Here is a 27003-nt window from a genome sequence, read left to right as displayed (position 1 = left end):
GAATTTTTAGTTACGGTTAGGTGCATCTTAAGGATACGTCGGATAAGTAAACGTAAAAAAAAAGTAAAAAAAAAACTTCTGCGTATTTTTTTTTTATTTTTTCATTTTTGGGCCAAAGTTGATCTTAGATGCGGGTAAGTTTGAACTTTATATTTATTTTCATACAGAAAGTCCCACTATTAATCTAAACAACAAAGAAACCCAAGAAACCTCTTTAAGGTAGGCTAGTAAATGAAACGGTTTAATTTTTGATACAATATTTGACATTTATTTGAGCAAAAATCAAACAAAAATAACTTTTTCAGTTCCGAGATAGAATAAAAGTTGTTCAAATTTTAACAAAACCTTAATTAACAGCCTGTTAATGAGAATCATCATTAGAATTAGTCAACATATACGATAATAATCACCTTTATTAGTAACAAGAATAATTATGGTAATATTTTACCTCTAAGTAAAATAAAAGTACAAAATCTCAGTCAAGTAAAACTTAATACTGAAAACGTAACAAATTCTTAAATCACTGCATTTTAACGAGAATAATTGTTGGAAATAGTAGGCTAACAATTCGTTTTAGTAACTTAAGACTCACTTACACTTATTTTAAACCTATGGAGAGCAAAAACTCACAACAATCATGAAAAACTCAAAATTTAGATACCAGCACTTAATGAATTCAGTCTTTCAACGAAAACTATCATTGGATTAACGAAAACTATCAACTGATCTTCGTCTAAAATGACATAATCGTATGATTATGTCATTTTAATACGATGGGTACAATCAATGGGTATTACTTATAGGCTAGCTACCCGCGGGCTAAAGTTCCCCGAAATGGGGGACAATGTTTACTATGATTATACTAACGAACTTTATGTTTCTAAGAAAAGACTAAATAAGTTTTTATTGTAATGGCAGCATTCTCAAAGACATGCTTTGTATCAAGATATAGGTATTAGTAAGCTAACTTACCTTATTTCGCTGTTTTAACCAAAAGTTTGCAGACACCATTTATGTACGTACGTCTCACCTCACGCTTGATCGATACTGACAAGTTGAAACCTGCGCAAGCAACTTGGAAACGGTACCACGTCGCGGGTAGGTAGTGCCATTTATGATTTTAGAGGGTAACTGCTACGATCGGACGTCTATTGGCTTTGTGGCGGGATGCTAAATCTTTTTAATTTTTTGGGACAATCTTTACCCTTAGGGCTAAAGAAACCCGGTTTTACAGTACACAAAGTTGTAGGGAATTTTATGGTAAAACTTTTGTCCGAATAGTCCGAAATAATCATAATCCTATTTGTACAGATATTCAAGATATGAGCAAAATTCTGAAAAAAGGTACCTTCAACCCCCTCCTACACCCTCAGCACAACCCCCACCCTCAAGGACTTTTAGTATGTTTATCTGGAGACCTCAAGGTATAACTATACCAATTTTAAAAACGAGACGAATTATTTCCCCTGATTTTATTAATTTTCTTGAATTATACTACATTGAAGTCACGCTGTTCTACAAATTTGTTAGTAGATTTTTGGTGAATTATCAAAATAAATATTTTGGTCAATAAAGTTCCTTTATTTAGCAAATACAAAACCTTGTGAAACTTAATTGAAATTGCACCTTATTGTTATGATATGATGTGGTAATAATGTGATCTTATTTATGATGATAATCATCACCTTATGTTAACACCATATTATTATTTTCAAGTATAGTAGATGCGGCAAATTGCAAGGGCAGACTCTGATCTGAGCATAACCTTACTACATTAAAGTTGGCTCGATAGAAAAAACAAACACGAAAACATGCCTAACTTGCATTTATTTTCAGTTGTTACGGGGTACGGGACTGTTATTTAAGTATCGCGTCCCGAATTTTTACCACGTTACCTATAAACGTTTGCGAAAAACACACATTAAAAAAAATCGCATGATATCAACTTATGACAAAGTATTTAGGTATGAATGAAAATAGCGAGCGCTGCCTTTTACTTTTTTTTGGTCAGCCAGTTTGGAAGGTCAGATGGCAGTCGCTTTCATAAAAACTAGTGCCTACGCCAATTCTGGGGATTCGTTGTCAAGCGGACTCCAGGCTCCCATGAGCCGTGACAAAAATGCCGGGACAACGCGAGGAAGAAGAAGAAGGTTACGACAGCCAACATGGAAATGACAATCCCATGTACCTATAGAAATAATCAAAAACTCTTTTAGCGAAATACGTAGGTAAAATACAAAAGATTTATTCAGTGATATAACCAGGCTTTGGAGTTTTCATAGCACGGTAAGACTAAAGTGAGCTATAGAGTCGATATTACGATTAAAATTAAACTCATTGTCATCCTCATTCTCCCAGCTATACCGGCCTAAGATACTTTAATAAACATCCTAAGCAATAAAGTTTCATAGCTCTTGCTATATTTTAGCGTAACTACTCGTACTTTTGAACATCCGATATAAATTATATAATAAGCTATTTGTAGGTATCAAGCTAAGTTTAAGAAATATTTGTGAAATAATTATATTTACAATTTACCACCATTTCTAAAAGACGAGCTTTTCAAATAAGACATTACACAATTTTAAACATATTTTCACCCTGAAATGATTGGATATAAATTGGAAAAATACTTCAACTGAATACGAAATTCGATGAAATGAAACAGATGACAAGTTAATTACAATTTGAGGGTGTTACAAAATTTGTTACTCTTACATCAGTTGATTCAAATGGGTATTTTTTTGAGTCAGATTCAGATGCGATTTTCGATTTTTTTATTAATTTTTTGTACGAGTATTAGTGTGAGAAAACAGCAAAAAAAAACAATTTTGTGTATACATATCAGTAATTTCAGGTAATTACAGATATTGTAAGCACGGGACGATGTAGGCTTAGTCGTTTTGCCACCTTTCAGAAACACTCTAATACAACACCTTTTACTGGTCTTACCCTATTTTTCACTAACGAAAACCGTCACGAATCATAATAGGTATCGCAAACTTAAGAGAGGCAGCCGCAATCACATCAAACCATCCGTCGTGTGATTCCGGTTTTGCCACAGACTTGAAACTTATCCAACCCCGCTTTGTGTTGTGTCCACTTTGACTTAATAGCAATAAAAATAGGTATATTTTTTTGTATATTCATCAATTTCCTTCAACTAAGTTATACCTATGTACAAGGTCTCCGCAATAAAATAGCTACTGAAAAATATATCAATATCTATACGAAAAAAAAGTAAACATCGCCCAGAGCTCGGAACGAACCAGCGTCCTTTGCATACGCGACAGACGCCAATAGGCTACCCGGATCACGCCTCTGGCACCCTGACCTGGGCACTGGACACTTTTTTGTCCGATTAGGACCGAAAGAGCACGTGATTCTAAATAAATATAACATAAATAAATCCAAATTCAGGAAAAAAGTGACGAGTTTTTATAAAATGGGCGACCTGTAAATTAAATCTTTTGATCCTCTCGAATATTTTGGTGTCAGGTCGGTTTCAATCTGATATTCGAATACAGGAAAATGAGTTCTCGAATCAGAGTGGGACCTAATCTGCGAATAAAAACAAACAGAAAACTCAGAAACTGAGATGTTAAAATATAATTCCTAGATAGAAATAAAATTTTACTATAAATTTTTTATGTTACTTATGCTTTTATCATTTCGTAGATTGAGTGATTTCATTTGAATTCGAAAGCAAAAATTACGAAATAGACTCAAATACGAGTAATGCGAGTACAAACATACAGAAAACTCAGAAACTGAGATGTTAAAAATATAATTCCTATATTGAAATAAAATATTACTATTAATTTCTTACGTTATGATCTTATCATTTTGTAGAATGGGTAATTTCATTTGAATTCAAAAGTCATGATTACGAAATATGTAGACATAAATACGAGTGCTGTGTATTGAAACAAATAATATGGTTGTGTGGTTACGAATTTATTTTACTTTTATAATGTTATTATTATCCCGTTACCGGCACTCCGATCACAGAGAAAAAAATATGTAACCTGGAAGCCGATAAAAAATTATTAAAGTTTTTATCTGGCGTTGATATGACCTTGGAGATCGCTTGACGCTGATTGGTGCTCGCGAAATCTCGCTCGCACTTATTGGTGTGCGTGAGATGACTAATTATTACACAACTAATTAAACTCAAGGTTATTATATCAAAATAAGATTTAGCCTCGGCTTTTAAATATGAATCTTGGATGCAACAGTTAGCAGTCGCTTTCGTAAAAAATTGTGCTTTCTTGGAATTGGATTGTTGGGTTGTCAAAGTGGAGCCCAGGGTCGTTTATGCAGGAGTTGATTTAACTAATGTAATTTAAATAACCTGTAGCAATTGGCGATAATTACATAAAATAACTCGAATCCTAAAAACTACTATATCTTAAATAGATTTCTTAAAGGAGATTTTTTACCTTTATTCGTTCTGGTGTGATAATTTTTTATACATTAAAGGATTTATGCCTACACGCAATCAAATAGTGTTTCGGTAACGTCACAACCTATCGTTTCGAACCACAAACCTAATGTTAATGATTATCAAGGGCGCTGTAATTTCAACTAATTATACTATACCATAAATACACTTAATTTAGTACGAGATAATGTATCGCAATATTAAATTGTATTTACAATGCTTCATGATATCAAATTGTAAACATTACTTAGATGTCTAATTAGTTCGCAGCTATTGTTATATGCTCAAATAAATGATTATTAGTTCTGTTCATTCATCCGTTAGTCACTAACTACGAGCACCTGTTGAGTAAATAAAGTGAACTACTGTAACCGCGCTTACAGTCCGGTATCTTAGTTTGAACGGGAGAAGACTTAGGTAGCGAGGAATATTGTTCCTAGTCAGGTTCTATAACAGCTACGTCTCGATACGTTTATGATGGAAATTGTATGCAAAACAGTCTCGAACCCATCACCGTTTACGAAACTACAATAAAGCAAACGTAACTGCGACCTCTGTAAATTGCGATCCTAATTATATTTAGTAATTACATGGTTTTAATTACTTTGATATTTGTTAATTAATGTTGTACAATACCGATTATGTAGGTACGTAATAAATTTTAACAGTACGAGACGATGTATGATTTTAGGCTTTAAGTAGTTTTAATGTATTTTGGCAATCACGTGAATTTGAATACTCCTATAGGTATATCTTCAATATAAGTATGCCGATTTAGTTACGATTAGCGATTAATATTACATTACTATAGAGGCCGGGAAACGAAGGATTGCAGGCCAAGTAGATATAGACCGGCGAGCGTAGCGAAAAGGAAAAAAAAAAAAAGCATAATGGCAGAATTTTGCTTATATAGGTTTTTTATGGTTGATTGCCAACAAGTGTCACAAAATGACGTTTAAAAACAAAAGCAGGTTGCCTTACAGGCCTAGGTGTGTCATTCCTTTACGTATCATCTTCACTCATCGGCTCGCACCGGATATGTAAGTAGTATTTCCTGACCTAATTGAAGTAAGTCATGTCAACATTTTTATTTGCAAGTTTGAGAAAAAAAAAACTTCTAAGTAGCACACCACTTTGGTCGAGGTTTATACATTTTAAAAACAGAGTTACAATTTATATGGCGTAATGATACAAAATGCATGACCATAGTATTAAAATATACTTTTCATGGTAAATATGTTCTTCCCATGACATCTTGCGACGTCAGTATCTACACGCTTAGACACCGGGGTGTCATGCTTTCTCAATTTTTTAATACGTTCCTCTATCTTACAATCCACTTTCTCTAGATTAATTTTGGGAAAATAATAAAAACTACATGTTTTACTTCCGTCTATGTTCAAGTCTCCCAATACAATCATAGATCCACGTGGTTCGTCGAGTGGAGGTCTTTACGTTCCATAATAACAGGGGCTTATCATATTCCTTTGAATTATTCGCAGAATTGTGTAGGTTTCCTTATGATGTTATCCTTTACCGAGAAGCAATTTCGGGGAAAGCATGTAATACTTCTCAAGTATTCATTTAGGCTAGTAGCTAATACGCTACCGCAGTACACACTGCACTTGTAGTCATATTTTAGGAGCATTGTAGATTGCCTGTACCAAACCTAACCATATGTTTAAATTAACATGCATAAAAATAAATCATTGAGTGTGTTTCAAAATATCCATATTTACAATAAAACAAAGTGCCGGGGCAAGCTAAACGAAGATAATATATTTAATAATTCACAATCGTAATACCAATTCGAAGTGCAATCGCAACGGGTGAAAATTGCATTTTTATTCCCACGCGGCCGCGAAATTATAGGCTGAGTAAATTGCAACCGTTGCATACATCCACAAAAATATACATTCCTGGAAAATGTTAGCCCTAACTGCACTGCCCATTTTAGTCAACAGTTTAATTCTTGGAATAGTGCATTCATCAAAAAATATCACGAACTTATTCCGAAAAAAAAATGTATCAGGTGTTGAAACTAAGTTTTTACAGACTGCTATTTAACTCGCACTGCTGCATTGCAGTGTCAATCTTAGACTCGATTATTTTATAACGCCTGAGTTGAATATAATCGTACTTTGGATTTACTTTTAAAGTCGACTTAATGGAACTAGGTAAACCATCTTAAGCTTTATTGTTCGAAGATTTGACTTACAAATAATTGAAAGTTATCTTTCCAATTGTGTATCTGGGTCATTCTACTCTCATTCCTCTGGCCATATCTATTCGCAAATTCCCAGGTGTTTTGGTTGTATAGGTGGAATTTGGCACGAATTACAGTCACCAAAAATGAGATGCTAATGAAGCGGAATTTTCGGAGAATTTGCGAATATGTATGGGGTAATGAGATTTTTGTAGAATGACCCACTCTGTGAACAAAAATTTTTTTACGGTTTGACTGTTCCGACTTATATGAGTAGGTCAGGTACTTTAATATCCGCACTGTGCAGTCCCCATCAGATATATCGGAGCAGCCGAGATACTCTAAAATATCTACAAGCACACTAGCGCTTTGACAATAGATGCGTGTTCAGATATCTGTGAGCAAATTGGCCGCTCCGATATATTTGAATGCGACTGTACGAGTATATGAGGAAACTTGATACTGTAATGTAATGAATCATAACAGTATCAAGTTTACAATAAAAGTGCCGGGGTAAATAAAATAAATCATAAATTATTTACCTATTTATAATTACATTTGTTGACACGTTACTTTTTTGTACATATAGCTAAAATTATAATGTTGTATGCAAAATCCTTTAAAATTTTTAAATATTTAGGAAGTCAGTCAGCATCAAAAATGTAGTGATGGCCAAAGTGCCAAATACATAGTAATACACTTATGTTAGCATAGAAACGAGGATGTGTATGATATGAGCCATTTACAAGTCTTCAACTGCTTGTGCGCTGTTTTGTTTATTTTATACTCTCGCGGTAAAAACAGCATATTTATAATATGGTATATTTAATATACAAGGTGTAACAAAAATAAAAGGGAACCGTTTAAGGGCATATTTAGTATCATGTTCTGATTAGGAAAAAATAGAAGCTTTTTATTTTACACGTAAACATTTTGGCCAGTATGGAAAGTTGACCGACTTAAGCGACATTAGAATATTTTTTTGTGTCAAATTTTTTTTCTTCTTTTTCCTTATCAGAACACGATACCAAATATGCCCTTAAACGTATCCCCACTATTTTTGTTACATCCTATATTGTTCATAAGTCAAAGGTACTTCGACCGCCACCATCCCTCAGTTTAACGCTTTGCTCGCCACCCTCATAACAATAAATCGTCAAGGACACATTTAATAACAAGAGGAAAACTATTTGGAAGAGCTATTGATATAATAGCCTCCCATTTACGTAAATACGACTGACGAGGGATGGGAATGTTTGGGATATATCGATAAAGAACTGAAAGCCAATCACGCTAACTGAGAATCAATTAGGAACAAACGAAGAAAAGGGATCGTGCTTATTTGCCTTAAAGGGATCTAAAGGTTTCAAAAGATTTCATACAGTAATATGTACCTAGTAAAATGAGAAAGAGAAGAGAGGCTTCGGCAGGTTTAGGTTAATAAATCAACCTAGCTCTTTGCAATACACTTCAGGGAAAGGGAACGTTAAATGAGAGTAAAACTGATTACAGAACGAGCATCAGTCGAAACATACCTAATCCCGGGGAAATTAAGTTACCCTCATGTGCGGGTACTATGTCAATAAATATCCCATTTACTAAGCCAATACCTGGCAAGTCGTTAACTTGCTCAAATAAAAGAAATTCTTACTTGTGGAGCTATTACGTGTTTTTGGAGTACTTAGGGACCTACTAATTTATTAGGCGTTTATGTAGCGTTTTAGATGGTTCATTTTTTGTCGCCATTTGTTAAGTTCAAAATTTCAAACCCTATTGCCAAAAGTGAGCCAAAAAAAAAACCCCAATGGGTATTAGTATACTTATATAGTCTTATCCAACAATGGCGACCTTTACAATTTCCTCTGATGAGCACGTATATGGCAATACTATACTTAGTACAGTATGGGTAGTAGGTTAACTGAAAGAGATCCCATACAGGGATAAGTTCGCCTTTGTTGTATTTAATTTACTCTGTAACTGTGTTTCTCGTGTTTTTATTTCTATGTACAATAAAGAATATACATACATAGTATAATGTTTATTTAAACGGTGTACCTACTTACGCAATAATTAAGTAGGTATTTTTGGCGCAAGGGAGACAATACTCGTACCTCAAGGGTGTCCAAAAGGTTAAAGTTTGAAAAGACGAAGGTTGGAACTCGAATATCCTCTTGTGACCTAATTTTGAGAGCTTTCGACCCCTTAGTTAACAACGATGGAACGGATACGGATGTATTGTGGTGAAACCTCAGCGATGGATTTTAGATAAGTTTTATGTGGTTTTTACTTCTGCGCTGCAATAATTTCCGTGAGTTTTTTAAAATTACTAAATGAATATTTATCCTGCTGCTTATCTACTTATCATATAGTATCTAAATCTCACGCCATGTAACCAAGGGGTATTTAAAAGACATTATAAAAATAGTTTGTTTTTGTAGGATTGTTGTAGACTATTTACACCTTGATAAGCATCAAAACCCACGTCTTAGATCTACGATAGATATAGTAATATATATGACCTTTTGGCCTGTACTTTATAATCATAATAGAAATGTTAAAACCCCGATAATAAAACTGCATACATTTCTACTATGTAAATTGTGTACGAAATTTAAATGGTCATACCTATCCATACTTTCTTCGAAAAATTGCTACCGGTCGCCGATCACGTATAGGGACGGAACTATAAATACCTAGTACAGACAGAATGGAAAATCAATATTAAATACTATACATAATCTTATTATAACAAATGCTTCGTACTACGTACGCAAATCAATCCGACCTTCAGTAAATATCCTAAACCACCGCATCAGTATGAGCCCGACTAAGAAAATTTGGGGATCTAGTGCCGCAAGTAATTAGTGCTGCCTACGATTTATCGCAATCACGTAAACACTAATAGACATCCTAATGTATAATAAGATAATCCCTGCTTAATAGTGTAACATTTATGATTGCGAAATTAAATCTGTCGGGAGATAGTTTGGGAACTGGGCGAGGACATATAGTAAAAATCCCTTTGATGGACTTGGCACCACTCGGCACCAGTAATGGGATAAAATGGGAATGGGATAAAAGTGCGACAGAGAGGCAACACGTTGAACGAGGTTCGCGGTAAGCCCTCAGCGTCAACCGTTTTTGTACTCCGTTGTTCATCAGTTTTTAAGCTCTAAGCTGTTTATTCGCAGATTCAAGTATTTCATTAGCCTAAAATGTTACTTGGGAGAGGCCAATAAAAAGGACTTCCATTCCTTTGTATTCGAAATTGTTACTAAGTATGTCAAATCAAAATTGCATTTGTCCTGGCAAGTTTTGATTCCTGAATGGTTAAGGATTAACACAAAACTATTAAGTATGCATTGCCAACAATAATTTTACAGTATTGACCAAATTTTTGCAAATCAAACTGATTTTTATACAATTATTATCATATATTTATTACTTTCTGTATTTTGTTGTTAGTGTGATTATATTTTTGTAAAGTTTATTTTTTAAATTATATTATAATTTAAATTATTTATATGTATTCTTGCCAGTATAAAACTGACATCACTTGAACCTATTTAAGGTACTATACTGGTAGGGAATACCCGCTACAAGTTCTTTCACTGCTTCTAACATAAAGACTACCTAAAGACGGCCGGATAGAGCAGAAAGAGCGAACCACTGCCTTTTTAACTGTGTGTCTGAGCGATGTGCAGCATACAGTGCACAGTGATAGTTGTTGAACTGTCTTATTGTATACGACAAGCAAAATGACGGATTGGGAAGACCCAACGAATATATATACCGCTACGCTTTCTCCAGATTGACCTTATGTTTAACGAAGTGTTTAAATATTATTTTATAAATGAAGTAATTGAATTGAATTAAGACTAACCTGGTTGTTGGGAAACGTGCCGTCCTTGTCTATCGCGTTCACTTGTGTAACCTTCGTGCCTATGGGCTCTCCTTCCAGAACCGTCTCTTGTTCTCGTTCCGTGAAGAGTGGTATTTCGTCATTAACGTCTTCTAACATGATGTACACTGTCGCTTCCGAAGCCAGTTGTTGAGCACCGTTGTTCTTGTGAGGAAAAGACAAAAAAAAAGCGTTAAACACTTAGAACGTCGCGTTTTAAAGGTATTTTCTCTACTGCTAATTAGTTGTAATTTAGTTTTATTGCACTTCCTAATTATTAGTTAAATTATGAGTTCCATTTGTCTACTAGGTACCTAAAGATTGTCTGGAAGAGTTCGCTTTGTTTATCTGCATGTATTATGTGTTTCCATTTACAATAAATAGGATTTGTATTGTATTGTAACGACGGAGAGCAGGTATTCTGCGCTCTTAGCATGTCTACCATTTCTTGACTATACCATTACCAATGTTAACGATTTATCAAATGAACATATGGCAAATGCAAACCATTGTGCCCCTTGCACCTCAACTGGGCGAGGTGTTCAAAATGAGCTAAGACGAAAAACATATTTATTGTTGAAGAAGTAAAAACATGTGTAGGTCATTTGGAATAAACGAAACGAACGAAAGGTTAAATGTAGCGTCATCTATATTTCAGCAACTCAGCGCAGTAGTGCTTGTAAAAGGTACAGCCTGTATAAAACGCCCTCTATCGAGACATTGATGCACTCTCTAGGAACCTTGACAGGTGGAGCGCAAAATTTGATTTTAGTTTAACGAATATTTGTTAGAGGGCGCTGTTATCGTTTTTAGAAAAACATTCCTTGAATTTGATTGTTGAACATAGAATTTAGCAGTTTTTATTACCAGAGTGCAATATAAATATAATATAATTATTTACTTACAAATAGCGTTGTCATTGAAGTTATAAGTTTCAGTTTCAGTAAATCTTGATTGTAGAGAAGTCGTTAATTTCAAAAATGAACTCATACTGCACTTCAAGTATTAAACCAACAAGCCTTACCTCCACTCGTATAGTCAAATTGTATTCCTTAATGCTCTCATAGTCCAATGGATGATTAACTTTTATATCCGCCCAAGTAAATCCATTATCGGCTCTTTGTTGCAAATAAAACGTATGAAATTTATTTGTTTGGGCTGTCGATCCGGGCATCAAACGGTAAAACACCGTCGGATTGTTCTCAATGCCCGAGCTGAAAACATCAATAAGTTATGGGAGGCACTTATGCGATAACGCACAAAGGCACGTTTACTGGAAATCTACCGGCACATGACATCACGACATCAAATGTTGCGTATATTTTTAGCAAAACAATGAGCCCAGATTTTATTATTTGTAAATGAACCTTTCGTGAGTTTCACGTATATGCCTAAACACACGGCTTTAAGATAAAATGAAGGCATTTTTTTAGCTCGACACTCGATTAGGGTACGTCACACATGAGCTGTTTTTTTTTTTTCAGAAATTCATAATCTGAATCTCCATGGTCAATTAATAAATTCTGATATTGTCTATGTTAACTGTCTTTTTGTATGGATAAATTTGTAAGTCACGGAATATATGAATTTATTCAGTGATTCAGGCTCTGAATTAAAAAAAAAACAAACATTTATGTGCGTTTGCACATATTCCGGACCCGGATCCGGATTAATCCCGATATTCCGGATGTAAGACCGTGCGTCTAGTGCATATTATTAATAACAAAACATACAATAAAAAAGCCTAGAAAATGGATAGATGCTCTAAACGCAATGAAACCATTTTTCCAATATCATACCTATTCATAAATTGCAAATATCGATCTTTCCCTCGAATCTCGATTATGATAGGAGCAAAAGAGACGAAGCTAGTTATATTTCGGTTTCACCCCTTATCAGGTGGGTTTTATGGAACTAAGTTTCTAGGCTTTAATATCCTTGGTAACTAAGAAATTTAACGTTGTTTCATTTTGAGAATATCATTTTATAAATTGTCATTCCCTACTTAGTAACAAAAACTGTACCTAAGTAAGAACATTCGAGTAAGTTTTAATACTTCCTAATAAAAATTGGTGGTGTAAACCTTGACCGCTTCTTGTGAGTTTTCAATTGTTAATTCCATAAACAAGGAACTGGTCTATTTTCTTTTGACTCGAAACCTGGACTTCGAGCTCATGGGAGTTCATGGGCCCATTTCTCGAACGGTATTATACTAATAATAATAGTCCACGAACTGTCAAGTCGTATGGGTTACCATGGCAACACACTAATAATATTACACTAATACAGTTCAAGAAATGGGCCCCTGATCAATCAGTTTATGGCTTTGATAGCAGAGTGCAGTTCGCGAAGTTAAATGCGCCAAGCTCAACGCAGATGGTTGAGCTTGGCGCATTTAACTTCCTTGATTATCTTTAAATACATATTTTACTTTCTTAAACTTGTATTGTCTTGAAAGGTAATTTGCGGTCAAATGTTAGGGAAGATAAGGTAAAAATGATATTCTCAATGTTATACTAAATAACGACTTAACTTATTAGTAAAGTGAGTTAGTATTCGTTTCATGTAAGTCTGAGTTGTAACAATGTGAGTGTGAAGTGTGTGGTTTAGGACGAACAGATAGACATCAGATGTGAAACTTGCCATCGGCCAACACAGTGATTGATGCACTAGTTAACTAATAATGCGATTGCTAAAACAGTTATCTAACGGTAGCCCGTGGAACACTTAGTGATGCACATTCACTTTACCATGTCGCAATGGATGGAGAAATTTAGAAAATGTTAAGCCAATTGGTATGGTAGCCATTATCTGCAATCATGTCGTTTCTAAATGGTATCAGTTATATAACTATATGTAAATGAGTGTTACACAATCTTTTTTTTTTTCGATAAACTTTAATGATTGAGGAAAATGGCAGCTGTTAAATACTCACGCTTCTACGGAATTCGTCCAAAACGAAATTCGGATCCCTAGAGTTGAGTTTGTAAATCTATACGATAAAATATGCCTAGATTTTGAATTCTTATGTTTTAATCTAGATCAAAAAGCGACTAGGAATAAACTGTGTATCTATAACACTCACGTCAATTTAAGTAAATGCCAACTGGATCTTGATATTGAAAAGGTTATGACTATAATGCTTCAAAACTGACTACAGATTGAAATTAATGAAATAATAAAATGTAAATTAAGATTACCTACTTATAGTTTGATACTTCTAATTAAACATGAACGTTTGCAAGCAGTAAGAATAATTCAAAAGAAGTTCTTGATTCCTACTTCAACACTACGTTCTACCTAGAACAATAATTATCGTTGACATGCTAATAAATTAACCGTTACACTGAAATCTCGTAAAATTAGACAATTTAAAAAGGTATGACTGATAATTCCATAATGCACTGATACGTCAGCCTACATGCAAGATACAATGGACATGGATGTTCGCAATACGTAGGTACCATCATCACCTCTCACCATTTGTTCAAAAATATTTTTGCTCTACAATAAACATCAATATTTAAGTAATCTAAGTTTTTACCCAAAAATATATTCGAACAAATGTTTTTTTCTGTGATCCCCGTTCCATGTAAGCAGTGAGCCCTTTAAGTTGCACGCAGGTGAATACGACAAGACCGAGTGAACTCGTGATGATGCTCAATACATAATTAACCACGGACAATACAAATAATATCGTCGTCAGATCACCAAGTGAGAGGCAAATAAAACGATAGTTGAAGACGCGCGCAGCGCACAAACATTGAATGCAATTTCAATTTTGGTCAGAACGCGTCGCCGACCGCGCCACGCGCTGCCTAGAGCACTGGGGCGCTGAAGGCAGGGCGCTGCAGTGGGCCACGCGCACGGGCGGCGGCGGAAGCGCAAGCGATGTTTGGGCCGCGGCGCCCTACAGCGCACACTGCGTGCAGGTGACGGGGCTGCGTGCGGTGCCCGTGCCGGAGATGAGGACACGCACCTTGCTTTCACGGACACCACTTTGGCACCCACGGGCAAGTTCTCTCGAATGTAGATCGGGCCGTACACCGTGTGGTCCCACACGGGGGGATTGTTCGCGCGATCCACTACGTCTATCTGGACCTCCACGGTTCTGGACAAGGGCGGGAAGCCCTTGTCTTGAGCCATAGCCTCCAACTTGTACGTTTCTCGCTATCGGGGAAAGAGTCGACGGAAACAGACAAAACCACGTCGTTAGTAGTGTTAGGGAGTGGAGGAGCGGCGGGCCCGGGAGCCCGCTGCGCCTTATACCAACCTGGCTTTCACACTGGTCACTACGGTACCCACTGTGACATTCTCTTTGATGTGAACGGGGCCATACGTGGTCATGTCCCAGATGGGGGGCTTATTGTTCCTGTCTACCACGTCTAATTCAACGTCCACGTCTGCGGAGGAGGGCGGCTCGCCTCGGTCGGAGGCGCGCACGCGCAGACGGTACCTGTCCCGCTACACAGACACGGGCAGAGGTCAGCGGGGACAAATAAACAGAACACAACTCAAATATAAACACATAACGTACGAGTCGCTAATAAACTAAAACAATCAAAATAAATTAAACTATCGTTCTCTTCTGTTAAAAATTATTGGCTATAAAAGAATCACGTTAGCTGATTACCTACTAAAGAAAACATACCTACACGCATTCGTCACACAGACATTCGATAAGCCAAATAAAATCAAGATGAAGGAAGGTAGGTACATATTAAAATTTACCGTAAGGATCCTCTCAATCATCTACTCGCAGAAACACATTCGAGCCGAATTACAGATCATTCCCGGTAGCCAATATTCAGATGGTGCAAGAAAATAATTGGAAACATAATATTTGTAATATTTTACAAGATCCTTCTGTACACTAGGGAAAAAGACAAACTGTACAATATAAATAATTACTTTTTACAATAAACTAAACTAATATCGAAATGAAAAGAAATGAACATAAAGCAGGCAAATGCATGCAGCTCTGCATACAAGACATGGCGGAAAGGTCAGTCTGTCATAGCACGGTTTGCGACCTCGGTAGTTACGACTACAACGAAACGACACTCATTGAAATGAATATATTATACAAACGATGGACGTTACGGTTGTACTGTACAAATTTTGGTTTTGGAAACGTTGCCCCTTTCACAGAAGGAATAATGTCACAACTGGCCGATGGCCAAACTGCCTAATAGGCAATCTGACCAACATAATAATCGATTATATACTAACAATGTACAATAAATATCAGTTAGATTCAGGCGCCCTGTAAAAAATTTGTATTATCATGATAATAGATAGGTTAGAGGGTGGGATGATATATGATAAATATGAGGCATGAGTGGTCGTCTACTATCCAGGATGACAGTCGAGGCGGCGTCGAACGCCTCCGCGGGTTCACTCCGCTGCTTGGATATTAGTAACAAAACATGTACGTATAATACAGAAAGGTCATCAAAAGCGTAAGCTTCCCAAATCAATTAATCGATTACTTACAATAAAATAAACTTCAAATCTAGTCTGTGCGAAATATACAGAAGTGCTCTTACAAAAACTGTACATGTTTTAGAACTAAACATAGGTCAACGTGAAAACATATTTACAGGAGTCTCGTCTCTGTTTCAGGTATTGTACACGGGTCATTTTATCGGCAAGAGTCGAATGCAAGATAGTGCTGCGGAAATAAATGTTAACGAAGACTTAGTGCGGAGCCGGCGCTGGCGGCAACTGAAACTAATTGTGCTGCAAGAAGAACAAGCCCCGACGGCGCGGCGGCGGCGTCCACGCCCCCGCCGCGCCGCTCAATGGACAACTACTCCTCACAGCCAGGATTGACCGCTCTCCACAGCAATGTACAGCAGCAGTAATTTAGAACTATTTACATTTAATCAACTTAAACGTGTGCCAATTGAATCCTACGGCATGTAGGTGTAGCACTCATCCACCAAACTTTATAGTAAAGTTGATCTCATTCATTCGTCGCTCTTGTCACAAAACTATCTTTAATTCTAGTAGAATACCGCTGGATACTTACGTCGAGGGGCTTCTTTAGAACTATCCAGCCCGATTCGGGCTGGATTTCGAAATATTCGATATCTCCGGGATTGTACGGGGCGCTCAGAGTGTAAACTATAGCGCCGTTATTGTCGGCATCCTCATCGGATGCGGACACTCTCAATATGTTCGTACCTATACTGGCGTCTTGTTTGACGTTCTCCACATATTTCTGCAAGATACGTAATAAAAAAACAGTTTTAATCCCTTGGAAGTATTTGTGTACAGGGATTCATGCGCAACACTGGTGTCGACGTGCAATTATAGTGCGAAACTAAATCAAAATACGACTTACCTGTCTGTCAAATAGCGGTGGGTTGTCGTTTACATCAGTAATTTCAACCGTGAAGGAGCAAACTCCTTCTAACGAGGGTTCACCCTGGTCCGTGGCCTTTACCGTAACCGATACAAATTTACCATCATCACCTTCTCTGTCGAATACTTTGTTAGTGGACACTTCCCCAGTCTCTTCGTCGACCGTAAATTTAGTGCCTTTTTGATTAGGTTGCTGCACAATCGAATATTTAACTTGTCCGTTTACTCCTTTGTCTTCGTCAGTAGCATGAACCTTCAGCACAGGACTACCGTTAGGAGCTCCCTCTTCAACCTTTGGGTAGTAAGTTGGACATTCCTTAAAAATGGGCTTATTGTCGTTAACATCAGTTATAAACACTACTACGACAGCAGTTGAAGTGTGAATCGTGGCATCTCCATTAACGCAGCATGCTCCATCGTCCATTGCTGTCACATTGAGTTCGTACTTATCTCTATCCAATGATATAGCTTTGTTATGCAAGCGAATTACTCCAGTTATTTCTTCAATAACGAATTGTCCAGAGCTAGTGCCGCCTCCGACGAAGCCAAACCGAACATTATCACCGTCTTTGTCTGAAGCGACTACGGTAGTTACTAAAGTATTGGGTCCAGCATTTTCATCTACATTAGGCGTGTATACTTGTTGAGAGAATTTGGGTTCTTCATCGTTCTTGTTCTTAGTATAAACTCGAACCGTAGCGGTACCAGTTTTAGCAGGTTCGCCCTTATCTTTAGCTGTGACAACGAACTCATAGTAAGCATTGTTATTATCCGCGTCCAGCTGTTTATTGTTAGTTATGATGCCATTGGAGTCCACACTGAAGTGATCGTCTGAAAAACGTAAAAAAATCAATGAGGATAGGTCAAGAAGACAAGGAAAGAGCCACTTATTATAAAGTGTTTATATTTTATAATATAACACTGGAATTGTACTAGATGGCGCACAATGTTGTCGAATTTACTAAGCTCCACCACTAGATGGCGGTGAGAGTTCTATTGGCGATAAATAACAGACAATTTTTCGATATCAAGCTTTTAGGCATTGTAAAACATACATATTTACCTAAATTGTTAATTGAAAGTACCCTCAAGAAAAACTATAAAAGTTTATACCTAATCATGTTTTTTGCAGAAATCGCGAAGCGTATGGTTGACGTCACTTGTGACCAAACGGCTGACGGCTTCCTCGCACAACGTATCAGTATTGCGATACACCGAGGAAATGCCGCCAGCATCCTTGGTACAATGCCTTAATGGCCTATTTTAGATAATAAATTATAATCCTCTGTATATATCCATTACGTAAATTGTTATTGTTAATAAAATAAAAATTCTTCCCATCATGTTTTTAAAAACATGTATTTTACGTTCCTCGTGTTCGAAATGAGAAGTAGAGTGTTTCACTCGGGTGAAAAGCATCACAGAAACGAGTGGCTTTCTTTCATCCCTTGGTTAACAATCTACTATTTTATCAGCATCACACTTGCTCGAAAAAGATCTTATTTCATGCAGGCGTAATGAAGGACTATTGTGTTCCCACGGAAGATATGGATTGTGAAAAAAAGCTATAATTCCCGTTACAGCTTTTTTCTTTAATTATATCACTTATTCATACAAACCAAGTAGCATAAATGAGTTTTACTTTTAAAATACTGACGTTTAATATTTTTGTTTATGTTAATAATGATTTAATTTGATTTATTTAACAGCCGTTAAAAATATTTTAATACGATGCCTCACCTGCCAAGAAATTACAAAATGGCGGACGAATGTTTAATATGTCAGCGTATTTAAGAATTATTTTGCTTAAAATTGAGTTTTTTCTTCGCAAGTGTGATGAAAAACATATTAAAATTTTATTTTAAATCAAAAAAATTACCACCTTCGAGTCCAAAATTTCCTTAACCTCGTTGCACAATGTACTATTTTATGTTCCAAGAAAATAAACAGTCTGTTAAATTTAACTTACCAGACACTAAATATTCGATTTCGGCATTTTTCCCCGAGTCGGCATCCATGGCTTTGACCTTGAGTATGCTGGTGCCCAGCGGTATGTCCTCGTCCACGTTGTGCGCTTGGTAGTCGGGCAGCTCGAACTTCGGCGCGTTGTCGTTCACATCCGTCACGCGAATTGTTAACTGGAATTTTTAAACATAAATGTCACTAACTTCTAACTAAAAGGAGATTTTGTAGGGATTGTTATATATGTATCAATGTACGCACTTTACAAAAATCTGTGGCTCGCATCGTATATGAAACATAGTAGGTAAATACACATAAGAAATGGCGCGATTTTTGCACTCGTAGATAGTAATTTAAGACGATACGATACGGCGCAAGCTTTTTAACACATTCAGGCCCGCATAACGGCCCGCTGCGGGTTTTCTGTCCGTAGGTGTTTTTTGCTACATACGGGTTTCCCTGTGTTATCGCCTACGCTCGTAGCGCAGCTCGCGCTGGCACTGAATGTGTTGAATCACGGCCCGATTCGAAGAATGATTAAGACACGTTTAAGATCTTGGAAATATATTTAAAAGATCGGTAATTAAACGACATGTCAAAATTGACGTATATTTCGATTCCGCTGCGATCCCAATAAGATCTATCTACGATATTTCTAACGTCAAAGTGACATTGGTTGCTCGAATCGAGCTGCTTTTGTCAATTGTGAGACATACAAACGATATCTAAATGAGAACTTATCTAAACCAGAACTTATCGTTATCGTATCTCATTCTTCGAATCGGGCCGTTAATCGATAAAATTCTAAATGGCATTACAGACTTAATGAAAATTTTGAAAACTCCTTTACGTCGTCATTGTCGTCATGATCAGATCAGTCAGCTCGAACGTACAAAAATTTAAACCATAGAAATTAGAAATATCGCCACTATATGGTAAAAAAAAATTTATTAGTATCAATGTCTCGGATTAAGTGATGCCATATCATTTTCATATAATTTACTTAGTCATATTTTTACCAACATTAACACTTTTTTAAAGAAGAACTTATTAAACAAAAGTGCCATCCTTAGATTAGTTTACTAAGGTAGGTAAGGTAAGTAATTACCTCAACGGATGTAGAAAACCCCCCAGAATCTTCGGTAGCCGTAACCACTAATGAGTACACATGCGGCTGCCTCAGGTCTTCAAAGTCGAGTTCCTTGGCCAGCTTGACGATGCCCGAGGTGGGCCCGATGTTAAAGGTGCCGGCGCCCTGGCCTTGCGCCTTCAGCGTGTAGCGGATCTCGCGGTCAGCGAACGATTTCGCTTTCACGGAAATGATGCTGGAAATAATCGATTTACATATTTAAAAAAATCATTACAATATTATTACAGTAGACGCTCGCCAATCCGGCAGTAATCAGGCAGTTTTCGCCTTGGATGGCCCGCTCTGTAATCCGGCAGTCACACAGCCGACGACGGATTACAGAGAGGTTGCATTGTTTGTGTGATTTCGCTCCCATCTTGGGCAGTTGAAAACAATGCTTTAGATGACACTACTGACTTTGAAGAAGTTAATAAGAGGCAATATTATTAACAAAATATATTATGGCAAGAAGTACCTAATCAAAAGTACCTAAATAAATATCTCTTCCGCAAACGAAAACGTAACTATATTTATAAAACTTTTATTTCCATACAATTCCTATAATCCGGCACATCCAATAATCAGGCATGGGGGAAACTTTTACAGTGCCGGATTACCGAGCGCCTACTTACTTTATTCGTAGCCCAACTTTACGACTTACTTTTAGTATGAAAAATCCATAATTCCCTATAAAATAAAAAGGGTTATTTACTCCCGCTACGCCTGAGTAGAATAAGTGAGATAATGCTAAAAACAAATGATGTACATGTTTAAAATATCATTTAGAATCTAAATTGCTTTAATCGTATTTTTGTATGAAAAATCCATAATTCCCTGTAAAAAGAAAAGAGGTTATTTACTCCTACTACGCCTGAGTGAAATGCCACGCTTTTTGATCAAAAGTGATATGTTCTAATTAAAGATTTCCGCAATCATAGGCGAGGCTTTAACTAATTATTACAGTGCTATCTAATTGGCCGTGTCGCCACTTGCTCATTGCTAACGACCTTTATTGGGAGCACAAGTCAGTTGTCTCAATTAAAACGGCGTGATTTCTAGACTCTCGCAGGAAGATTATGAATTTTGTTTAGTTTTACGAATAACTAGTCATTACATTGTTTAAAACAAAGTAGCTTTGTCTGTCTGTTCGCTTAAATCGTGTCGCCACCGGTTCGAAGTTACACGAAGTTGTCTTATTTATCAGACTACGGCGGTTAAAAGGTTAAAGTTCAAAAAAATCTGCATAAGTAAGTAAAATATTCGAAAAGATGATGTCAAAGGCTGGTCAGTTTTTGGCCTATAATATATACCTTATAATACGGAACGGATTTTAATGCGATTATAGATTGATTCAAGAGGAAGATTTAAAATTTAGATACATAATATGTTTTATTTAGTAAAGGTTTTGTAAAAACAATTGGTTGATCTATGACGTTGATTAGTATCTACATTGCACCCCTTGCGAAGCCGGGCGTTCGTATTGTTTTAAAGCACTTTTAAATAGATCCTTCATCGTTAAAAGGAAACTTACTCAGAATCCTTTTTCTGGTTCTCGGCGATCTCGGCCTCATAGCTGGGTAAGTAGAACTGCGGGGCGCGTTTGCCGCCCACGATGCTGAGGCGCTCCTCTGGCGTCGACTGGAAGCGGCGCTCGTCCACGCGGCCACTCTGAAATTCATATACGGCTTCGTAAATATAAAAATTTGCAGACACATACATGCACACGTCGCAAGTTCTTTGAAATCGACCAAGTATAAAAAAAATCATAGGTTTGGTTTCTTGTTGCCCTGTTCGGCTCGTCGCTCTTTTAATCTTTTTATTCTTATTATGAGTGCGTTAGCTAAAACAAAAGATCAGTTGCAAATTCTGGAACACATCAAAACAACTAGTTTCTAGTTTTTAACTAGAAACTTCAAAAATAAGTATGCCATTGGTTTATTGCTGGACATGTCCAAAGCGTACGATAGAGTTTCCCATCCAATACCGCTAACCAAACTTTATAAAGTTTATATCTCCATAATAGACGACAGTACGTACAAACAGAACACCAATTTAAAGGCTAAAAAACTAATAAAACTGCTGTATTGTAATTTGCATGACTTATGTATTAAGTAGTAGTAAGTACCTAGTCAATAAGTTTGACTGTTTGTACGCATAATGGCAAGACCATGGTGATTCTATATTATTTTGTTCCATCATTGTTTCTACCCGTGTTCTACAGACAATCAATGAATTATGAATCAATTGCCAAACCATCAACAAACAGTTATATGTCTTGGCTACAGTCGTATCTCTTTATTTAGCTAGCATTTTTAGCATATTTGGTATAAAAGTGGATAAAAACACTCTTTAAATCACTTTTATTTTGATCGGATTGCATGAGTTGAATTTTGGCATTGCAATGAAGTTGTTTTGAAGGACACATATCATAAAACACACCTCATATTTTGGCTCTTTCCGACAAAATAACGAAATTGTAGTGTCACGCATTTAGTTGTTTCTTTGATCCTATTATTTGTGACGAGATAGTGAACCACAATAAAAAACTATCCAAACACCCATGTATTTTGTTTCACATAAATAATACATGTACACACACTCGAAACACACCACACTATACTTACACACACACACACACAGCTGACACACCACACGTTTAGTCTATAAGCCTAGCTAGAAGGCAAGCCAGAACTGAGAGCCCTACGGGTCCCCTTGGGGTCCACTCCAACTCCAACCGACGTGAGCACGTTGGAGATGGAGACCCTGACCAACTCTCGGGAGCACTCGGGTCCGTTGGGTTGTTACTCCCCAACAGCTCGCAACAAGCTGCCATGCGGGCTTATTTTTATTATTATTTCTTATTCGCGGTTTTTTTTCGTATGTTTATTGTGGTCATTTAATTTAATTAACGGTTTTTTAACCATTTGGTTTCTTTAATGTTATATTTAAAAAAAATTGAAGTTTGAAAGTATATTATTATTTATATTTTATATATTTCACAGTACTTCACACCGGGTCACCGTCTTTTGTTATATAAAGCGCAGGTTCGACCTCATATGGACTAATGCTCTCATCTCTGGTCTGGCGCTCCACAATACCAGCTCCTTCCTCTTGACTCCATCCAACAGCGGGCAGTTCGTATTGTCGGCGATCCCGAACTTACTGACGGCTTAGAACCTCTTAGTGTTCGGAGAGACGTTGGCTCTCTTTGCATGTTCTACCGTCTGTACAATGGGGAATGCTCCATCGTCACGTTTTTATCATCGCACCTCCCGCCAAAGGAGCAAAGCTCATCCTCACTTCTTAGATACATGGCACACCAAGAATAAGCGGGCATCTCGCTCGTTTCTTCCTAGAACGTGCGGAATGTGGAATGACTTGCCTCCTGAGGTATTTCCTTTGCGCTACGACATTGGATTCTTCAAGAAGCGGGTATTTAGGGTTCTCAAGGGTCGACAACGCTTAAGTGGCTCCTATGGTGTTCCTTATGTCCATGGGCGACGATGACCGCTTCCCATCAGGCGGCTCGTCTGCTCATTTGCTGACTATGCTAACATAAAAAAAAATTACGTAGAGGGTCCTACATTTTGAAATAGACGATTACAAATATTTATGGCTAGTATTTAAATAAATAATTTCTTTGAAGCATTAGGCATTTTACATAACTAAAAATTCAAAACACAAAATAAAATCTTTTAAAAGGAAAATATCTACTTAACTGTACTTAACATAGAATCGCGAGAAATAAGACAGAAAAAAAACATGAAATCATCATAAAAGTTGCACGTGTTCATTATCAGCTCTGTTTCCGGAACCAATTCAAAATGTTAGAAGTAGAATCCCGGCTTAACATTACAAGCTAAATATTTACCGCGGAGTAACAAGAAATAAAATCAAGTAAATCGTAAAACTCCGAGGGACAGATTGCAATAAACAGCAACGTCATTATGGGTTATTACAAGTTTCTTTTAATTATAATAATTGTTACGACGGGTACCCCTGCTGGTAAGTCGCCTAAGGGACGTTTGCAACTGCAGGGGTGCCAGATAAAATGCCTCCAGCTTTGCAGAACCCCTCGTATATGACATGTGGTATTTGTTGAGCTTACGAATTATTACTAGAGCAACGTATTTATCTGTATTATCATTGGAAATATACGCTACACGTAACTTTTAGTTGTATAAATCGTAGTTCGCTTTGAAAATGTTAGTGCTTTCCACAGAAACTGGAGAGTTATTCAATATGTTTAATATTTATTCAACGGAATGTTTCTGGCTGGTTGGAATGTTTACAAATGCTACGGCGTAGAGCGCGTAGCGAGGGCTGCGCTGCGTAGGCTCCCAACCGTACACTCGGTAAAAGTACACTCGAGCTATGAAACGAATATTAGATAATATGTACCTATATTGAATATTATTTTTACCCTATCCTTGTAATTTATATATCAATTTCATTTAACAAACTTTTTATTCACATTAAAGAGATTTTCTGCATATTCAGATCGTATTCCGTACTTCGAATTGCCATTGTATTCCCCTATGTAATAAATAAAAACTTTCCAAACCCCGCCTGTAACATCCCTACTACACATCTAAAGCTGAAAAATGTTTACATTTCGATTTCGTATCAAATAAATTTTGAGAAAATTACCTGATCTTCGGCCTTCACATATAACACGTACTCCATGTCCAACTGGAAAGGATCAGTGCCTCGAGTCCGGACGACACCCGAGCGCTCGTCGACTTCGAATCTGCCACCGGTCCTGTCCCTCACGATGAAGTAGTGGATATTGTGGTCCGTGTCGGGATCTCGGGCCTGCAGCGTGAACACGGGAGTGTTGGGCGCGGCATTCAGCTGCACCACTGTCTGCATCGGCAGCGGTCGGTTGATAAAGTACGGAGGCTCATCGTTCACGTCCTTCACGTGGATGATTACACGTTGATTATCCGTATCTGAAAACATTACACAATTATTAAAGTATACAGCGACGCTTGATACATGTTTAGAATGCCTCCCAAGCGGTATATTTACATTCAATTTGTTAAATATTCCTGGGTTTCACAGGTTTCATTAAGTTTCTGTTGTCTTTGTTGAAATTAAACTCAACACAGACTTGAACTGTGCATATTACTTGGAGAACGGAACACGGGAAGTTAATCTAAACAGGAAATTACGACATCACTCCAGGAAGCTCAGAGCAAAGGGACAAAGGACCTAACTAAACATGAAAGCATTTAAAGCTTTATAGAAATTCTATACAAAAATTCTAGTATAAATAGCAGGGAGTTATGTTAAAGAGCACATTCCGAGCGTAAGGGACACTATGTAAATGTTTTCTTTGTCGTGTCGGGACAGCGCTCAAAGGTATCATCCAATCGCTTCCTACGCACGAGCTAATCCAAAGCTCAAGAAAACCACTATAAGAACGCTCTTAGATTATACTTAATAACTACGGAACTAGAAATCCGTGCAACTGGTTCGCTGTAAAACTCTACTTGCCAGCACTTGCTAAACCAATGGGAATATGCGGCCTGTATAGCCCTGATACTTTTCGCTTATCGCGGCCAAATGCCCGCTCTGAATGCTTGGGCGTCGTTACGTTTGGAATTAATGTGATTTTTTATTCGAAGCGGAAAGAGGCGCAGAAATTCTGTGGTCACAGTTTGTCTCTGGTTATTTGAGTATGTGAATTCACAGCTTATACGCAAAATAAAAATAAAACCCAATCTTCTAATCTAAGTAAGAAAATTATAAAACTAGATAAATACTTGTATTTGATTAGATTAGAAGCCGTCCAGATGATTTTTCCTTTCCTATATGTACTTACATTTTAATGCCACTGCAGGGTTAGTTGCGTGAAAAAAAATACATCATGATATTAGTTATTAGCCAATGTACATAGTAAGTACACCAGACCATTCATTAAAATGAATCAGCAATCACAACTAGGTACCATGGCTAAAACATCAAAAATATTCACTAGGATAAGTACAATCAAAACTGGTTAAAAAATTTATCGACTTTCAATGTCAGGTGAATATTTCTATTCCACAAAGTGACCAGTTTTTATTGTTCTGGACTATAGAGGAGAGAAATCGTCACAAATCTTTGGCGCCCTAGAGCGCAGTCACATCTACTATTACTAACTGTTCGTAACTGTTTACGCGCATCTGATTAAAAATCCCTTAAAGCACTTACATATGAAACTTATATCACAGGGGTTTGACCACAGGATACAAATAACGCTATTATCAAACATTGCGTCTAATATCCTGGTCCCGTATTTCCACCGGTCGCCAAGTTGAAGCGAGCATTCGCCGCAAGTACAAGTATATATGAGATCTCGGGTTACGCGCATTTGTTACAGATTCAAAGATCCAGTCACACTGGTTAACATAAAAAGATCCCCGAGCATTGAGAACAAGAGCCCTAGTATCCTTTTTGTCCGCTGGGATTTCAGTAAATCCGCAATATAAATCCGACGTTTGGTGTAATCCTATTCGGCGGTTCCAGTTTCGTGCTCAGTTTCACACTGCTCAAGTACATTGACCTCTAGGGCTCTCCTCGTGGACTTGTATGTAATCAAGGGGCAGGCTAAACGTACATCGGTATCATATTGTCACTGATACCCGATATCACAAGTAAAATGCATGAATCATCCATAATTAGCCAAATTTTCGTTAGTATTCTATGTCTTCGCTCAGTTATAAGGAAAGTTATAATTTAATATATCATCCTTGTGATGATATAGTATCCCACATATTACATAAATAACTATAACTATGACTACGTAATTGCTGAGTATGCATAACATATTATCCTGCTGGATGAATTGAAATATATACCAGTTCTGAGATTGTTATAGCCCCAATACCTGCAGCGATAACAAGTGATACAATTAACGCGGACGACCGTCCATAATCAAACAAGGCGTAGGTAATTTTCAGTGGTAGCGAACAATTTGTAAATGAGCAGTTTTTAACAGAAATTAA

The 27003-nt window shown here is 37.0% G+C and overlaps 1 protein-coding gene across 8 annotated transcripts in view; it reads right to left on the bottom strand.

Moving 5' to 3' along the window:
• Positions 1-27003, bottom strand: part of LOC133517797 (neural-cadherin) — a 431760-nt gene that overhangs the window by 328514 nt on the left and 76243 nt on the right. For 7 of the 8 annotated variants that reach the window (XM_061851222.1, XM_061851219.1, XM_061851221.1 and 4 more), the window contains exons 3-11: positions 24662-24963; positions 21543-21679; positions 19991-20207; positions 18890-19058; positions 16901-17751; positions 16586-16777; positions 14531-14721; positions 11576-11765; positions 10534-10716 (exon numbers count right to left, since the gene is read on the bottom strand). In XM_061851222.1, the coding sequence (XP_061707206.1) occupies positions 10534-10716; positions 11576-11765; positions 14531-14721; positions 16586-16777; positions 16901-17751; positions 18890-19058; positions 19991-20207; positions 21543-21679; positions 24662-24963 (2432 nt within the window). Of the gene's footprint in view, positions 1-10533; positions 10717-11575; positions 11766-14530; positions 14722-14824; positions 15016-16585; positions 16778-16900; positions 17752-18889; positions 19059-19990; positions 20208-21542; positions 21680-24661; positions 24964-27003 lie in introns of all 8 variants that reach the window. The other variant, XM_061851220.1, reaches the window with a different exon arrangement.

The sequence above is a fragment of the Cydia pomonella genome, chromosome 5 (genome assembly GCF_033807575.1).
Source record: "Cydia pomonella isolate Wapato2018A chromosome 5, ilCydPomo1, whole genome shotgun sequence".
NCBI classification, from domain to species: Eukaryota; Metazoa; Arthropoda; class Insecta; order Lepidoptera; family Tortricidae; genus Cydia; species Cydia pomonella.
The sequence above is the reverse complement of the archived record's forward strand: the minus strand, read 5'-3'. Positions and strand labels throughout refer to the sequence as shown.